At 35.6% G+C, this 20,039-nt stretch overlaps 2 protein-coding genes across 2 annotated transcripts in view; both read left to right on the top strand.

The window, feature by feature from the left end:
- The window catches only part of LOC144966555 (uncharacterized), a 47,819-nt gene that overhangs the window by 2,007 nt on the left and 25,773 nt on the right, over nucleotides 1-20,039 (top strand). The window lies entirely within an intron of this gene.
- Nucleotides 12,537-15,698, top strand: LOC144966554 (uncharacterized). The gene is made up of 3 exons (XM_078903216.1): nucleotides 12,537-12,867; nucleotides 13,266-13,556; nucleotides 14,542-15,698. The coding sequence occupies exons 1-3, from the start codon at nucleotides 12,856-12,858 to the stop codon at nucleotides 14,572-14,574; spliced, it is 336 nt and encodes a 111-aa protein (XP_078759342.1). The 5' UTR covers nucleotides 12,537-12,855; the 3' UTR covers nucleotides 14,575-15,698.

The raw sequence follows: 20,039 nt of genomic DNA, 5'->3' as shown, positions 1-20,039 counted from the left end.
CAGCAAAGTAAGCAGCATGAAATACAAAGGCAATGAGTAACACTTTCCTCAAAGCAAAGACTTACACATTTATAACTTCTTGAGACTTTGATTGCAAATGTCGCATTGGGAGATCGTTAATCCCACAATTGGCTTCAATAGTCCGATGTCACGTCGCCCAGCAACGGCGGCCATTGTGGTTCTAAACAAAGAAAATCGGTACTTTTTATTCTTCATGCTGGCTAGAACTTTTCATATGTCTTGTGATCAGAATGTGTAAAAGTCAAAACATGATCAGATTTATAATGTTTTTTTTCTCCCTCTGGATACGCTTTTATGCTCGTCGGAGAAATATTTCCTAAGGGCGTCCGCCATTGGTCCGATAGTTTAGAGCCATGCGTCATTACGAGAGAAGTGACGTTACGACTGTTGAAGCGTATTCTTGCAGCATTCTTGAAAAACACGTATCTAAAATTTGGCCAGACAACGTGTCCTCCAAATATCGATCGAGTAAAGTGACCCTTATCCTGGCAAACATCTCAAACCTGGGTTATAATGTGTAATTTACCTATTGAAAGGACACAACGGCCAGGCCAGAGTTTGCTTTTCTTTTTTCTTTTATTTCGACAACTTTGTCGTGGACCACGCTCAACGTTTGCTCGATTCTGTTTCAAGATAACGCGTCTTGAACCGCTCAAATACCAGCGTCACACTCATAACACTTTAATTAATCATATCTAAAATCATTTGAAAATGGTATTAAAGAACACAACGTCTAGGCCAGAATTTTCATTTCTTTCTTTTTTCTTTTATTTCGACAATTGTTGCCCACTTTGTCGTGGACCACGCTCACCGTTTGCTTGATTCTGTTTCAAGATAACACGCATTGAACCGCTCAAATACCAGCGTCACACTCATAACACTTTAATTAATCATATCTAAAATCATAATTTGAAAATGATATTGCACTGACGCATAGGCGGAAATACGGGTGGACACCCAAACAAAACCTTAATCGCACCTCTGCAAAACGCATCGACGCAGTGAGCCTCTAACTCAATGGGATGTGGAGACCTTTGTGTGGATACTACGATCAGATTAGTCGATCGATCGACTGATTGATTCACAATTAGAAAGAGATCTATTTATCGACGTATTGAGCAAGGCAACCCCCCCCCCCCCAAAAAAAAAACAAAACAAACAAACAAACAAAAAAAAAACAACAACAAAGGAAAAAAAAAAACCTATTAAAGAAAACTACTATAAAGATCAATAAAATTATAACAAAACTTTAAAAATAATAAAGGAAAAACAAAGAAACTCGAAACTCGTACGACTCTCACTTGATTTCAATTATTTATAACGAGTATGAGACTCAATCGAATGATCATCAGTTATTGATTGTAAAACATTCTGAAAGGCGCCCAACAGCTTATAAAGCCATGTATAATGTAATATTAAACATATTCAAGCTTTTGCATCTAAAGTTGTGAGAACTATTCACCTCTCTTGCTGGGAAATAGGAATAAAATAGATTACGTCTCAGATTAAAACCTTAATTTATTTTTTTTTACAAATTTGGGGTCATAAAATGCTTGGGAAAGAGTGGGGCTCTTTTTCTTCTTATTTTTCTCGTCATCTCCCACCCAGCCTGTGGTAAACTTCCGATGTAAGACTGATGGAACCCTGATGCTGTCTCATATATTGTCACTGTCAATACGGAAATCGTTCACGCAAATAAAACGCTGCTTGTGTTTTCCTATAAAATCTGATATTTATTGTTAAATACACATTGTCATTTCCAATGCGTTTACAGCATGCTTTTCAAACCAAGCTTTTAAGACCATGTTCATGACGAAAAATAATTTGACTTCCTTCTGAATATTTTTGTCTCTGTTTTTCCCCTCAGTCTTTTTAAAAAATAGAAATGTTCTTGCATCCACTTTTATGTGCCTCTCCAAACTGTACAACATTATAATAAAATTAATGGGAACGATAAAAGAAAATTGATACAGCCCTTGTGCGATGGTTCCACGTAAATTCACGAAAAGTTCCATATTTTGTGGTTAGGGAAGGGAATGGGGGGGAGGGGGGGGGGGCTTTGATAGCGCAAAGCGATGGTCAAGCACTCAAATCGCACTATAAAAGACAGATATCCAAAAATACGACTTTAATTAATCTGACGAAATCACTGCGAGAAGCAAACGTCCTATCTAAAGCGTAGCAAGCAATAATTGTTTTTGTATTAGTGACACTGAAGGAAATGTGACTATCTTTGAAATTTGGTTCTGAAATTTAGTATAATGCCTATGCACAATACCTTTTTCATTTTCAATCTTTTGACTTTTTCACATTGTTTCTACCCCAAATTTGCTCATTCTTCCTCTTGTTATTTTTTCTTCTTCTTGTTAATCCACTTTCGAATTTTGAAACTCTCTCTCTTTCTCTCTCTCTCTCTCTCTCTCTCTCTCCCTCCCTCCCTCTCTCTCTCTCTCTCTCTTTCTCTCTCTCTCTCTCTCTCTATCTCTATCTCTCTATCTTATCTTTCTGCTTCCCATTTTTCTCTATTATTTTCCCCGTCCTCCTTCCTCAACCGTTTCTACTTCTACCCTTTTCTTGAAAATACTATCGAAAGAGTGACAATGGAGAGGCTTCGTATAGGAACGATACAGACAATGAACATTTCGGGTACAAACCCTTCGTCAGCACAACAATACACAAATTAACGTGGAAAACAAATAAAATAAAATGAAATGCAAAATAACTTGCATCGTCTGCACAGACAAATCTCTTATTTGTTTTCCACGTTAATTTGTGCCGAAGGGTTTATACTCGAATCGTCCATTGTCTGTATCGTTCTTATACGAAGCCTCTCCATTTTCACTCTTTCATTAGTATTTTCACGACCGCAGGCTTCAGGCAGCCCCTACCGTTTTCTACCCTTTTCTTGCACTCTATTCTTTACAACGTCCCCAACACTCCACTACTGACATTGATGGGCACTTGAACCAGTTAGCTGGCGAACTCGGGAAAAACGTGTATTAAAAACTTTGGCCAGAAAACTCGTCCTTTAAATACTGATCGATTCAAATAATCCTCATCTTGAGCTTTTGAACGTTTTATTATATTGAGCTTTTTATATAGCTCAAAATCCACTAAACGTGCTCAAAGCGATTTACAAGGAGTCCCTGGCCAACAGCGACCCTTAACATGTAAGACGGGACATAACGCCTGTTGGGCGATATTACAATATTTTCGGATAGAGACAACGGTGTTAACGGCCATGTAGTCATTTTACACCTGAGTAAGGTGAGAGAATGTAAATAAAGAGCCTTTTCCAAGGACTCAACTATGCGCCGAGCGAGGCTCGAACCCAGGACTTTCCGGTCCGCAAGCAAGTGTCATACCACAAGATCATAATATAGCCGCACAAATTTTTGCCAAGATGAGGGTAATTTTAATCGATTGATAATTGAAGGGCGGGTTTTCTGGCCAAATTTTCAAAATACATGTATTTCCAGATTACAGCAGTTAACAGCTCAAAACAGCTTCCTGTAGTAAAACAGATAAATGAGACGACGTAATGTTATCTACCCTATAATCACTGTGGAAATGGTGGGAGTGTCGTTGTAGTAAAAATAAAAGATGAGCGGATCAATAATTGACTCAGACGTTTACACACATTCATTATCTTTATACTGATACCCACTACAAAATACACCTACACACATACACACTCACGTATTGTGTTTGTGTTTATAGAGAGAGGCATTGTCATAAAGCTCTTTGTTCAATATGCCTAATCCAAATGTCTGTGTAGAGGTTATAACTTTAATATATGAATATGTGTGTGTGTGTGTGTGTGTGTGTGTGTGTATGTGTTTGTGTGTGTTAAAGTGAAGGTGAAGGTGAGGTATTGAATGACAGAGGGGAGGGGGGAGAGATTAAAGGGGGGGGGGGGGTGTCGAGTGTACAAAGACAATATTAATCAAATTACATTTTATGATCTAATTTGGAAAGCAAATACATTTCTATTTGATTGTACAAATCAGATAATGGTTCGTTCTAAGTTATGTACCAAACCCATGCAACCCTGAGTAGTTAGTGACCTTATGGATAAACATTGCGACATTCTGGCCCTGGTATTGTATCCTAGAAGTTGACAGTTTACAAACCCCACTTGACTCAGCTGTGAATGAGTACTCACAATCTAGTTGGTTGGGGGGATGGGGGGGGGGAGTATATGGCTCGTTATGAAACACATTGAGCAAGGTTAGCTCTTTAATGTCACCATATTTAATTTTGGGCCATCATTATATATTTACATTATGAACATACTATTTTAGGTACATTGACATTAATCAATTTTGCCAATTGTCTACTGAAAATAAAAACATTAAGATGATCTCACCAACTATCTTAAAAACTTGACGAAAAGCAAGTGTTATATGCTTAAAACGAAAAGAAAAAAAAAATCGAAAACCGGAACAAAGAAGCAACGAATCATTTATATAACAATATAATAACGATATACAGCCAGGAAAGACTGGGCTATGTGTATACCTTTAGGGCATCTAATTGGCACTGGCATGGATTCTCACATCCCTCACCCCCTCAACCCCCCCCCCCCAGTCCTACCTCCCAAAAGACCCTTCATCACCTCCCTCTAGCCCCCACCCCCACCATCCACACATCCCGTTTAAGCACACTTAAAAGTAACACCCCACCAGCTACAGATCGATATTAGATTGCAACTAGATCTCTGACGTGCTTTGACAAAATACATTTCTTTATTTTGGCCAGACTTTCTTTTCAAAAGCTTAAGATATTGATAACATAAGATGGCCAGGCCTTCATCTTGTCTAAATTATTCCAAACCGAGACTTTTTAGAAGTCTCATGTTAATTTCTTTTTAACAAGTCTTAATTCATCGATATTTGAAGAAAAAAAAACAAAAACAATTCTGACCAAAATAAAAAAGGTGTTTTGTCATAGTTGAGCAGAATTTGGAAAGACTAGGGCTGGGATTAAACGAAATGCCGGGGAAAGGGGTGGGTAAGGGATATTTAAACAAAGAAAGAATTTAAAAAATATGGAATTTGTTATTAATGCAGAGAACAAAGAATTTTCGATAAAATAATAATAATAATATCTGCAACATTTATTATAGAGCTCAACAAACAAGAAACGTGCAAGCTAACAAAGAACGTAAATAAACATAAAGACACGAAAAAGTGTTATGAAACAATGCCAGACAAAGCAACAAAAAAAAAATAATATAAGAAAAATAACCATCCCAAAAAATCAGTCTTCCTTGCATTGTCTGATTGTTTCATACATACTTTTTTCAGATTTATATCTATCTTACAGAAATGCCTGCTTCCTAATTTGTACATTTAATTAAACATGGCTTGGGAGAATCACGAGGTATAAGGATTATTACGCATAGATATAGTATTTATCGAAATGAGTAGGAATATGATATTAATAATGTTTTCATCTATGCTTCACAAAATATTGATTATTTATAATATTTGCCATGGTCTCAAGTGAGTAAAGAGCTACTCGACTATGCATAAAACAAAGATATGAAGATAAGGCCCCAGAATTTACTAGTTACTTTAAAATGAAGAACAATTAACAATTTGTTTAAGATGAAATAAAAACAAAGATGAAATTTAATTAAATGAGATGAATAATGATTATGGCAGTTACAAATAGAAAGATTGAGATATTACGTAACTTATGATAATATAATATCAGGTTTGTAAGGTAGTTGAGAAGGGATGAATTATCTATTCCTCTGACGGCGGGCTCAGGTTTGTAAGGTTCCACTTCCAGGCAGTTGAAAAGGGATGAATTATCTATTCCTCCGACGGCGGGCTCAGGTTTGATCCTTGATCTGTCGAAGACTGCACTGTCAAAGGTAAAAGCTCCGGCGTCTTGATGGTGGAGATAAAGATATCCACAAAATCCCAAAAGATAAAAATCTTCAAATATATCGATGTATAATGTGAGGAATGGAGCGGCTGGCCGTCCGGCATAGATTGTAGAGAGAATTGAGTGTAGAATATTAGACCTATCAGCTTTTATAATAAGTGGCTACGTGACAGAATGTAGAACGACAGAATGTAGAACGAAAAGTATTCACTAGATAATTAGAAATTAATTCGAGGGAAGGCTATAAAAGGAAAGATGATCTAATATTAGAACGTAAAGTGTTTCTAAGCCTACCGAAATCTAACTGGCGTGAGATGAATTCAGTTCTTACTAAAATAAAGATTTAATAGATATTTGTGAACAATCTTTACTGTGACAATATTCATAAATGAAGACCACCCCCCAACTTGTCACAACGTGGAGTTAAATTCAGATTTGGCGAAACATACGTAACAACATTTATTATTGTTTATTGCATCAATAAACATAATCAATGACGTGACTTCGTAGAGAGAAGACTATGATAAAATTATGGAATCAAAATGCGTTTTTATATTGTCACTATATATGTATATATATATATATATATATATATATATATATATATATATATATATATATGTGTGTGTGTGTGTGTGTGTGTACATATGCTAGAGAGATAGATAGATAGATAGATAGATAGATAGAGAGAGAGAGAGAAAGAAAGAAAGAAAGAGAGAGAGAGAGAGAGAGAGAGAGAGAGAGAGAGAGTATTATGTATGTACGTTTTTTTTACGTGGGAGGGAGGCATTTTTTTATGGTTTGAGATTTTTCTTTTTAGTGGTAACAAAACCTTTGCAATTAAATATACCAAACAGATAAATAACAAAGGGTCCCGATAAAGCAATTGCCTATTCAAAAGAAAACATATCGTTGTATGGTCATATTGGTATTCCATCAGTGATTGGGTCTATTAGACCCGGTTCTATTAGATATGCGGTAAAGTAGTTTGTGATCGACTAATAGTCTATCCAAAGGATATCATGCAAATGTTACTATCAACTCAATGCAACTGAAACCTGGACCAGACTTAGTTCGTGTTGTTCTGAAGGACAACTTAGGTTTAACTATATATTTAGAGCCGAGGCCACCAGACAAAACAAATCAACTTCTGAAAAAAATTATATTATAAAACAAAACAAAAAGGAGCGAATCTGGTTCTTTTGGTGAATCTGCCTGAAAAAGATCCAAGTTGGCTTTGTTATCCGTCAGACTTTGGACGAAATCGCTCGGGTACATGATTAATATTGACCCGGTCTATGGAACTCTTTTGTGATGGAATGGCATAATACACAATGGGACAATGGCTTGATGATGAATGGCTTCACACAACGGTGGGTTCATCTAATCAAGGATACATAACTCCCTTGCACTATTTTTTGGGGGTATTTCCTATCAATATGTTAATTTCTTTTCTTCTTTCTTTTTCTACTAATTTGGTTTTAATTGGTTCTTTCAAATCCAAATTTCTCCCTGTCATTTTTCTGCTTCAAAGTAATATTTCAAAACCGAGAGAAATTAAGACAGATAGACAAATAGAAAGAATTAAAGAGAGAGGGAGAGAGAGAAAGAAAGAGAGAGAGAGAGAGAGAGAGAGAGAGGGAGAGAGAGAGAGAGGGAGAGAGAGAGAGAGGGAGAGAGAGAGAGAGAGAGAGAGAGAGAGAGGGGGGGGGGGAGGAAGAGAGAAAAAGAGAATAGTAGAGAGACCCCAAATACATTACGCTTATCCCGGTTTCAGTAGCATTAAATAAACAATAAGTATCTACACTGCGAGCAAAACTGTGGCAACAAGAAAGAACGATGATCCAATGTTTTATCATGAGTATAAAGCAATGCCATCTAGCTTGCTATGGTATGAAGTCAATACGGACTAGTCATGATTATTGTCTGGTGCTATTACAATTTGTTTCGTTTGTTTTTTTTTCCTTCCGATGGAGACCACGCAATTTGTACTTATTATATCACAACCTAGTACGATGAGAAAATGTGAGTAAAGAGCCTTCTCGAAAACTTGATGGCAGCCATATTCTAGAGAAAAAAAAAGAGTCCTTCAGAGCCATTAGGTACATGGAGCCGGAGATTTTCCTGGTTTCTAAAGCGTGATATTGCTTAATACCCGTTGGATTGGACACTAGTCTATACTTTGAGCCAGATCAAACAGACCCAGATACCCAATCACTGCTAGGTGGACAGGCGGGTCAGAAAAAAACCAGCTCGACTGCACCCGGGATCAATCTCCGTCCCTTTGATTGTGAAGCGAGTGCTCCACTAACCGTGCTATCGGGACCCACGACATATTCTATCTTTGTCTAATCTCCCTGGATCACAAACGGATGCTGACTTACAAAAAAACCCCACCACATAACTAACTGAAACCACCATTGTGACGTGGTTGGATCTTGCTACACGAGGTTATCTTTAATGCATGAATCAGGAAATTGTAAAGGGGTCGGCAGGCACTGCGGAGATACACAAATAACGAAACAAACATTGGCACGACTAACCGCAGTTTCAGATAAAAAACGAAAAACAAAACAACATCTTAGCGAACTGAAGTATCTAGTCCAGATATGTCTCTCCCCCCCCCCCCCCCTTCCTGTTCGGACGTCAATGAATTGGTAGCTGCAGAAATTCAGTTGTGACCGGAAAAAAAAGTTCGTTTCGTGATACAAAACCTGGAATCAATCATATCGTCAAAATCGTTAACAATGAAATGATAATTGAAACCCTGATTAGAACAGTGCATGCTCTTTTTAGTTCGAAGGCACAAGACCGACATAACAAAATGATAATTTTATCCTCTTTCAGTTGATAGAGAACTTATTGGTGATCTCTAAAAATCACACACACAAACACACACACATACACACACACACACATATATATATATATATATATATATATATATATATATATATATATATATATATAAGTCTATATATATATATATATACGAAAAGGGACCGAGATTGACCCCAGGTGCAGTTGACATTTTTTTCTGACCCCCTGTTCACCCAGCAGTGATTGTGTAGCTGGGTCTGTTAGGACTGGCGAAAAGTACTTCGCGATAGACTAGCATCCTATCCAAGAGGTAGCAATCAATAGTTATTTCTCCGAGATAAGCTCTGGCTCTGAAGGACTACTAAAAAATCAACAATTTTTCTAGGAAACGAAATTTAATTCATTATGGCGTGCAATAAATGAAGGATTCATTTTGAAACGTAAATTGTCTATTGCATGCAACAAAATTTTTTTTTTTTTTTTTTTTTTTTTTTTGGGGGGGGGGGGGGGGGTCATGTGTTGGTTTCTATACTTTGTAGAGGTTTTGAAAGGAACTGAAAACCTATTTTTGAGGGCGTGTCGTTTATATACTTTCGATTTATCATTGAAATCCTAAGACTCATGAAGTCGAAGTTTATCCGAATTGATTTTGCATGAAACGTTCATGAAACAATTCATATTATATATTTTGGCTTTACGCTTGTCTTGATTTTTGCCATTAGTGATTTAGATCGAGCAATCAAATCCTCTCATGGCTTATCCATAACTTTTATGGTTGAAAATTGACACTATTGACACCCTTCCAAAATGAGGATTAAAAATGAACAAAAAACCAAGAAAACAAAACAAAACCAAAAAAAAATTTAAAAAAATGATGCCCTTCCGCCACGACATCATGAGACATCGTCGCCAAGGCATTCCATGAAGGAATATAGATAATTCATCAAACAAGATGCCTGATGTCAACAGGAATCACCCATGTTGTCCAAGTGAGCTTATTGTGGTTTAATAATCGTCACAAGGAAAAAAAAACAGAAAGTGCCTGAAGCGGGGCTCGAACCCGGGACCTTCCGGGTCACAATGCAATGCCTTAACCACTCGGCGACTTCGGCCCCTCAAAAGACAAAAACAAACTCCAACCAACCTAACCCAAAAAAGAAAAGAACAAAAAAACAAAACAAAAACAAACGAACAAACCCCCTAAAAAACAAAAGTTAAAATTACCCCCAAAAGCCAATAATAATAAAAAAAAAAACATAAACGGCAAAAAAAAAAATGAAATGTACGCATTTTACACCTGAGTATGATGAGAGAATGTTGGGTAAAGAGCCTTTTCCAAGGACTCAACTATGCACCGAGCCCAGGACCTTCCGATCCGAAAGCGAGTATCATAGTAACAAGACCACATAGGTACACAGTTTACGGTATCGTTATGAGACATCTGATTTACGGTATCGTTATGAGACATCTGATTTACAATAACGACCAACATATCCACTAAAATCAATGACAGGAATTTGATATTTTTTGGTCTGCATGTTTATGCCAGTGTCGGACTGGATTCTTCCCTCTACTGTTACATTTTTTTTCTCGGCTAATCACAGACAGACAGATAATGATTCGTTGTTGTTGACATTTTATCACCTCTATGTTCTACTTTCCCTGTTTAATTCCATATTTACGATTATATAGTTTTTTTCCCCATGTACTGGTTATACTCGAATTATATTTTTCTTCGTTTTTTTTAATTTCTTGTTTGAAATTGTTTTCTATTTATCATTCCATTTGTTCTGGTTATTTACGCAAAAAAGGCAAGTCACGTACAATAAGTCACTGGTTACTTACATAATAATGCTATTTGTTTGTTTTGTTCTTTTAATAATAATTATTTGTTTACATTTTGCCCCTCCTATCATCCTCATTCCTTATTTCCTTCATATATTTACTATAATATCGGAGATCCCGATAGCTCAGTTAGATAGGTAGCACTCGCCTCGTTGACGTATTTCTGAACCCTTCGTCCCGTCAGCAATGATTGGGTAGCTGGGTCTGTTAGGTTTTGCGGAAAGTATCGGCGTCCTGTCCTAAAGTATCAAACTACTTTTTCGATGATACCGTATTTCTTTATTTCATTCACTCTAAATAAGTTTCCCTTCCCATAACATTGTTAATCCAGTAAACATCTAATTTGACGATAAGAACAATATATCGTGAGACATCTCTAATCAAGATCAAAATAACGTTTCTCACTATTATAATACTTGTTCATGTTAGATCCAGGGAATCGGATGATGATGATGATGATGATGATGATGATGATGATGATGATGATGATGATGATGATGGTAATAATAATAATAATAATAATAATAATAATAATAATAATAATAATAATAATAAGATTGATAATAATAATAATGATGATAATAATAATAATAATAATAATAATAATAATAATAATAATAATAATAATAATAATAATAATAATAATAATAATAATATTAAAAAATAATAATAATAATAATAATAATAATAATAATAATAATATTGATAATAAAAAATAATAATAATAATAATAATAATAATAATAATAATAATAATAATAATAATAATAATAATAATAATAATAATAATAATAATAATAATAATAATAATAATAATAAGAAGAAGAAGAAGAAGAAGAAGAAGAATAAGAATAATAATAATAAGAATAATAATAGTAATAATATAATAATGACTCTTCTACAGCCCTTTTTGGTTATTTTAAAGAAAGAATATGTCCCATTTCAACAAGTGTAGATGAGCGTTTTATTTGTTTAGATGTCATATTTTTCTCAATATTTTTTTGTGTGTTTTGCCTGTCTTCCGATGAAGAAGGTCGAAACGTAGTATTTCTGTATATTGCTTATGTGAGTCATCCTAATTTTCTTATAGCATAGAAATCTCGCTGAGATTTTTATGTGCCCATCCTGGTTTTTGTAAGGGAATTGACTCATCTGTTATTTTTTTTTATTCTATCTACTGTTAAGTAAGTAAATTCAGAGATCGATAAATACACAGTCAGACAAAACGATGACCACAAGAACTGACCAGAATGGTCAAGTCTCTCTACTATTACAAACATTTTGACATGATGATCTACCAAAAGATGGCTAGAAGTTTCTAGATACTTAACCCTTTATGACTCGGCATCGATTATATCCTTACATGATGCCATTTTTTATAAAGACAACAGCAACTGTGATGAGATTCTGGATTCATTGATGGCTGATTCGTCTCGGTTTTTTTTTCTATTATGCTATAATTATTTGATTTTTGGCTACGATAGTTTAAAATTATTACAATATTACAAATGAACTACAAATGACCCTCAACATGTCAAAAAATTTAAACTCGAGACTTTTTGAAGTCTCAGGTTTAATTTTTTGACGATTTCGGGACAATAATTCAATCAATCGATTGCAATGTTATCCAAATGATATCAAACCAATTGTTCTTAGTGCGTTTAACAATATATAAATCCCAATTGTATGAGCCTCAAGGATCGAAACGATTATTCGTATCGTATCGAATTGTATCGTATTATTTGAGAGCTAATAGGCTTTAAAACCTTTAAATGTTCTTTGTAACTTTCGTGGATCGATAACATGATAACATCGATATCATTTTAAAATTGATCCATACATGACGTGGTCAACATAACCAATAAATGTGTTTTGCTAATGTACCAAATGGCCGTGTAGCATTGATTTTAAAGAATGTCATGTCTTTAGTAACAGCAGAGAACATACCGCGGGTCTAGAGGCATATTATTGTAACTGCAATTTCCTAGAAAATGAGATTATTGTCAGTCTTGAACAATCTTGGTACAGTTTTGTCATAAAATTATTGTAACTGCAAAAATGCATCAGGATTCGCCAATATGTTTAATGCTAAATTATTGCAACAACTGATAATTCATTTCATTGGGAGGGAAATTGATGTAAGTGTGAATGATTGCGAAGCAAATTATTGCAACTGACCAAAGCTATCCCAGAATTCCGCATTTTCATCTCACAACAAATGAAAACAAAATGGCTGCGCCCATAAAAAAGCTGTCGGCTCGAGAGGCTTTGGATGCTATTTTGGGTAAGTTTTTATATTATTCTGATAATTTATTTTCAAATTAGAGTTTTTTCCAATTGTATAAACCAAAAGAAGCATAATTGATGACATAAATTTGTTAAATATTATATTTTAGCTACGAAATGAGTGCACTCGCTGCACTTGACTTTGACATTGACTTTCACTTTCCATCCTACTGTTTACTTACTTATATTTACTATAGATAGATAGTACATACTAGTAACTTTCAAGATGTAATAAGATAAGGCAAAGAATCTTAGCCTTGTCTGATGTGTGAAAGAAATTTGATGGAATTAGTATTGAATGTTTGGTAACCAACCTACCAATGACACAACGATGTAGACCTTGTTTTCTATACCAATCTGACTAACTTTCCTGATTGTTCTGTTTTCATTTTTCAGAGTCCAGTGATGAAGATGAGAATTTCCCCAGTTCTTTTTCGGACTCTGATGATTTGTATGAACCGTCTCTATCAGATGATTCAGACTAGTCTATGGATACACTATCACCTCACACAGTGCAGGAAACATACACACCTGCTCCTGTCACTGAGCCCTCTCCTGAGGTCAACCCAGCACAATCACCTGCTTTGCTTGGGGAGACTATCCATTCGTTGTCTCCACCGCCTTGTCCCGATAAGGATCAAAGCTCGCCTGGAACTGGAACTATCTCCATGGAATGTGAAGATACAGGTAATTATGATAAGTTTGTTACTTTTCTTTTCATAACTTGAAAGGGTTCCCATTAGTTGTCCTCAGGTTTTATCTTGTGATTTGAAAGTTACCATGTTAGCTGAATGACAGCAACAATACTGAACATAGGAAATGTAAGTTTACAGTCCACTCCGGTTAATCGCAACACCTTGGGATCCACGAAAATGTTGCGATTAACCGAAGTTGCAATTAACAGAAGATGAGTTTCCAATCCCCTGTTGCAACATTTTACACATATATGGTTATCTCGTACTAGTTGTAAACAGTGTCCACAGACTGAGCAATATGATTGAAATAAAAACCATACAGCAGTCCTGTATAGATTTTGTCAAGCAAAAGCAGCTTTGATGCAAGTTGCCATCTTTTATTCTGAATTGATTCACTTTCACTCTTTTGTTCTCAATATTTGTAAGACTCAAAGAGATTAGCCCTGGTGAGAGCCAATAAGCTTTCACCAAACTCGTTGGTCACAATGCACAGATGTCAATCCCATAACAAAGGATATCGCTCAGTCTCTCTTTACAACTGTCATTGTCTACCTTTTGTCAAAACTATGCACAGCCCCCTCACCTCCTATTTAATGGTGACAGATGACATTTCAAACCCATGTTGTAAAGCCCCGCCCTCTTTTATCTCCTATAGAGTGGTGACAAACTACTGTAGCATTAAATCCTGCTTACTCTCAATTATTCAACATGTCACGATTTCTTCCACGATGAAATCATGATATTTTGTTTGATTGATTTCTTGAATTTACCACTTTTTGAGGGCAAAAATTTGTTGCGATTAACCGAAGTTTGTTGCAATTAACCAGTGACTTCTATATAGAATTAATTCTGTTTCTTGGGAAATGTTGCGATTAACCGAAAATTGCGATTAAACCAAGTTGCAATTATCCAGAGTGGACTGTATCTTCATTGTCTGAGTAATATAATTGTTCCCCAATGTTTTTTTTCTATTTCAGACTTACCATCAACTGACATGCCTGAAACAGTGAATCAGCAACAGAATCCACCAGAATTGGAAAATGAATTTATATCATTTTTTCCTCTGTATGTTTGATAATAATATGTACAAAATGTTTTTTTCCCTGGTTGCGTTTATGTTCATGCCGTGTTAAGCGCAAAGAGCCCATATTGTTGGGAGAATGCGCTCTAAAGTGTCCTCATTAATATTCTAATTATTAATACATATTTCAGAATTGCTTGCATTTCTTATTTTGTAGATATATTTTACTACATCATAACTCATCTTTGCGAATAGTAAATACAAATGTTCATAATATTATGTCCACCGAAGTAATCAGACTCGGGACCTCAGAAAAATACTTCCATGCATTGCACCCTTTCCAATTACCTTCACCTTAGTCTTTTTGACACGTTTTTTGTTATTGTTTTAATAGTACTCAATGCTAATTTTAATAAGATTCTTTTAAATGTCAAAAGTTTTAACTGTTTCACGGCTAGGTAAGCTTTCGACCGAACCGACATTCAACTTATTTTTGTCGATTTATAACCGACTTTTGCAGTTTTCATCCAGAGATTTAGTCCCTGTGATGCGCGCTCGATCACTCGAAGCTTATCACAGGGACCAATCTCTAGATGAAAACTGTAGAGGATCGAATGGTGTTTGACGTAAATACAGCCTAGCCGCGAAAGGGTTAGGCCTCTGAGTTGAAAGCGACTTACATGGTTTGCCAGTCTTACCTTCAATGTACATTTCATTGAAATAATCTGACATTATTTTTTTTTTATCCAGAACTGAATAAATTTATTATAAATTATAATTGAACTTACTTGTTATCATTTTTTTTGGCTTGTTTGATGTTGTGTGACACTTAGTTGGGTAATGACAAATTATTGTAAGTGGTAGGTTCATAACATCCCACTATGACATGTTGAGAGGCAAATTATTGTAAGTGATTATAATCATGATAAAAGCTATACTTGTTGCATAATCATGTTAGTCATGGTTTTAAATCATTTTTAGTCCTCTCATTTATCAATTTGATGGGCAATCTATTGCCACCCTTTCATCTCTGATTTTACAAGAATAGCTAAACATTCAAAGTTAATTTTCTCAAAACAGGAAGTTTGCAGTTACAATAATATGCCTCTAGACCCGCGATACATACAGGAATATACTGTAAGTCTTTTGGTAATATCCTCCGTAAGATTTTCATAGGTCAGTATTTGAGAACATTATCGTTTTTTTAATTAATAAAAAACAACTTTTGTATTGTTTTGTTTGTTTTTAGCTTCAAATGCTTTTAATTATGACGTAGGAAAAATGATGAAATTGAGGAAAATGAATGAAAATAAAGAAACGTATAAGTAGAAGAAGTATATATATGTATATATATATATATATATATATATATATATATATATATATATATATATATATATATGTATATATATTATATAGACCATAACCATCTACCAAAGAAGGAAAGTCATTTTGACCACATCTCTTAATTCCATGGCGATTAATATAAATCACATATTTACACAAATGCACACACACACACACACACATACACACACAAACATGCGCAGAGGGTCATTATTATTAAAAGTTTCTCCCTGTTGTCTTCCAATTCCCCGTTTAATTGCGTTTTTGTGATGCTTTTCGCCCCACTCAGTATTTTATTCCTTTTTTGGATTTACCCGTGCTTGCTGAACTTGGAATTATCGTCAACATTTTTCCTGTAAAATCCACTGAGATTAGAATCTCTTTCAGGAGTATTCCTTCCGTGATTTAAAAACAGATTCCATGTCAGACACAGAAATATGACTTGCTCTTGGAGTATGGTGATAACGTAATTAAGCAGCCCTCCTCCCCCCATCTCTCTCTTTTTTTCTCTACTCATCTTTTTCACTGTCTCTCTTTCGATCTCTCTCTCTCTCTCTCTCTTTCGATCTCTCTCTCTCTCTCTCTTTCTCTCTCGCTCTCTCTCCCTCGCTCTCTCTCCCTCCGTCCTCTCTCTCTCTCTCTCTCTCTCTCGCTCTCTCTCCCTCGCTCTCTCTCCCTCCGTCCTCTCTCTCTCTTTCTCTCTCTCTCTCTCTCTCTCTCTCTCTCTCTCCTCTACTTTCTCCAGCTTTATCATATCAGTAACTGGTTCTGATTGTTGATTATCTGCATGATAAAGTCATATCTGGCCAGACGATTGGTGCTGATTTATACGAAATCAGGTATCATCATATCAAGTGAAAGAATTCATCCTAGCCTCGCCACCCAAATCTTGTCCCCTTGAACCAATACCAACTAATTTCTTGTTGATTTGTCTTGACTATTTTCTAGAACCTAGAACTGAGATCATAAATCACTCACTGCAATCTGGTGTTGTACAATATTGCTACAAAAATCAACCGTTACTCCTCTTTTAAAAAAGCATAGCCTAGACCCTGAAAATCTGAAAATATTACCGCCCTTGATCTAATTTGCCTTTTCTTTCTAAAATCCTGGAAAAGCTAGTACTAAATCAGCTAAAGAATCACCTAGTTACAAATTATCGAACCTTTCCAGTCAGCTTACCATGACGATATCCGCCGCTATGTATTTCGGTGACGCAAACGCAAACAAATATATATATATATACACACACACACACACACACACACACACACACACACACACACACACACAAGAAATCCCTGTCCTACCACAAATGTCACTTTATGTATTCCTTTTTAGCCCCTCATCCATCGATTTGTTGTATTTAAGGACCCATAACACTGCTAAGATAATATAGACCAACATACTGTAAAAATACATCAGCAGCAAGCTAAAAGAGTGAACTAATCCAAAAGAAAACAAGACAACCATTATGAGAAATAACTAACTCTATAACTAGCCGACCCGTTCATTATTAATACTAATTTGAAACATATGTGAAAAATAGAAAGGAAAAAAGCAACAACAACAACACCAGAATGCAAATGAAATCATTCCTATTTTATCCGAAAGGGAAATGAAAATAATGATTATGTTGTAAATAACCCTGAAAACAAAAATTATGTCAATGGACGTATTGTGTTACCGCCATCAGAGTGACAAGTAGCTATTTTGTAGGAGGAAATGTCTGAAGGATGTGAGATTCCTCTCTCTAATGCCTAAATCATAAATCTTTAGATTTCCCCTGGAAATTGAATAATTAACCCTCAAGCTGTGTCAGGAACGGACGTCTGACATCGATCATCGGGTTGTTTGGAAACTATCTCAGAAAATATGTAACCACACACTATTTTTTGGAGCTTTGAGAAAGTTATGCACATTTTAAAAGAAAAGAAAAAGAAAATAGGTAGTTGTTATGATTTTCAAACATCCCATGGAATAGTTGAGGATGAAATTTCTTTTGTTATATTTAAAGATTTTAAGGCTGGTGGTTGGTACTTCTCGGTGCTGGAGCATAGATTCGAAACGACGTGTACATATATGCAGGTCTGACATCCGAACTTGCTTATGGGCCTAGTTTGACATTGTTGTAATGGACATTATTTTGCGTCATTTTTTTTTAAAGATTTCCAATACAACAATGGACCCATAGGAAATTGGGTTATCAGACCTGCGAAAAAGTGTACGTAGGTTCGAAACAATTATCTCTGATTTTTTTCTGGCACTGTTCGCAAAAGCTTCAGGAGTAAATGGACTTACTTAACATAAAGGTGTGGGGTTATTTGGTCATTGAGGTGGTTTTTATATTTTCATTTTCAAGTCTTTGATTTCATTCAAGCGCAGATTCGAAGTTGTCTAGCTATGTGTATCGTGAATAACTTTAGTCTTGAAATAATATCATCAAAGTTTAAATAAAATTAGGTTTAATGATGCTCCGTACCACTAGGACTCATAGAACTTGCATTATAAATCTACAGTCCATTAACGAAGCTCATTCTCATTCTGGTCTGAAAACTTTTGACGTTACATGATATCATTAGGTTAATAGGCCAGCAACTTTTCAACAACAACAACAACAACAAAAACAACAACAGCATTAACAAAAGAACGAGAGCCTTCCAGATGGTTATCGATATGTGGAATTATAGTGTTACCCCCCCCCCCCCCCCGCCCCTTAAAATGAGTTAATAGTGACAGGATGCGGTCATTGAGCGCAAAAACTCATTTATATGGTTCTATGTGCTGTCTATGTCTTTGATGTTACTGCTTTCTTGTTAAAACTCTTACATTGCCAAACATGAAGAGATAATAATATAAAAAATTCGTAGTTGAAAATAAATTTTATCCTACGTTATAAAGTTTATTTAAAGAGTAACAAAATGTCAATTTTTATAAACTTAAAAAATGATTTCATGTCAATTTAGACTTGGGGTAATCAATTCTTTGGGAAAGGCACTTAAGCACTTAACATACCATAGAGAAGAAGGGTAATGGCATCCGTCAATGTGTCGGAAATAGAAAAGAAATCCCGAGAATTACGGTGTCTTACGGGGAAAATATACGAAACTAAAATAAATGGTATTAGACGACTGGGACATTTTCTACGGATGACTGCGATTTTTGCGGTAAATTGACAAAAGAATTTTCAATTTGGCTAGATTTTTTAAAACTACAGATCTCGATGAATTAGGATAACATCAACACATCAAAATCCCTCAACCTGGACATCTAAGATAAAAAACAAGTTCTCAGACTTAAAAAGTTTGTAGGCCATCTCATTCAAATCGATATGCGATGTATTACGCAATTTTTAATTCCAATGAAAAAGAAAAGATGTTTTGTATGAAAGATTTGTCTTGATGTTGTCTATTATGGTCATGCGTTGGGGGCGGACTCAGAATTTGTGTCTTCGAAAGGGAATAGAAAAAAAGGGTCGGGGGAGAGTCTAATTCACAGTAAATGTTTCTTGAAGAAAACCAATTACCACTTAGTGATGAGAGAGAATAGAGAGAGAGAGAGAGAGAGAGAGAGAGAGAGAATAGAGAGAGAGAGAGAGAGAGAGAGAGAGAGAGAGAGAGAGAGAGAAAGAGAAGAAATAAAGTAAGAAAGAAGGAAGACAGAAAGAAAGAAAGAAGAAAGAGTAAGAAATAAAGAAAGAAAGAGAGAGAGAGAGAGAGAGAGAGAGAAAGAGAGAGAGAGAGTAAGAAAGAAGGAAGACAGAAAGAAAGAAAGAAGAAAGAGTAAGAAAGAAAGAAAGAAAGAGAGAGAAAGAGAGAGAGAGGGGGGGGGGGGGAGGGAGGGAGATCGAGGAATAGGGAGAGAGAGAAAGAGAGATATAGAGTGAAACAGAGAAATAGAGAGAGAGAGAGAGAGAGAGAGACAGAGAGAGAGAGAGAGAGAGAGAGAGAGAGGGGGGGGGGGGGGGGGGGGTTAGAGAGAAACAGAATAGACAGAAAGAGTTTGTAGAAATACAATTGAAGGATTTTACCCCGGCATATCATGTTATGATCAGGTTTTGGATTAGAGTTTCAATATGTAGAATTGTAAGTGATATGAGTACATTCA

This window comes from Berghia stephanieae, chromosome 2, assembly GCF_034508935.2.
Source record: "Berghia stephanieae isolate SIO BIC M18660-M18661 chromosome 2, UCSD_Bste_1.3, whole genome shotgun sequence".
Classification (NCBI taxonomy): domain Eukaryota; kingdom Metazoa; phylum Mollusca; class Gastropoda; order Nudibranchia; family Aeolidiidae; genus Berghia; species Berghia stephanieae.
This window is presented reverse-complemented; position numbering and strand designations above follow the sequence as displayed.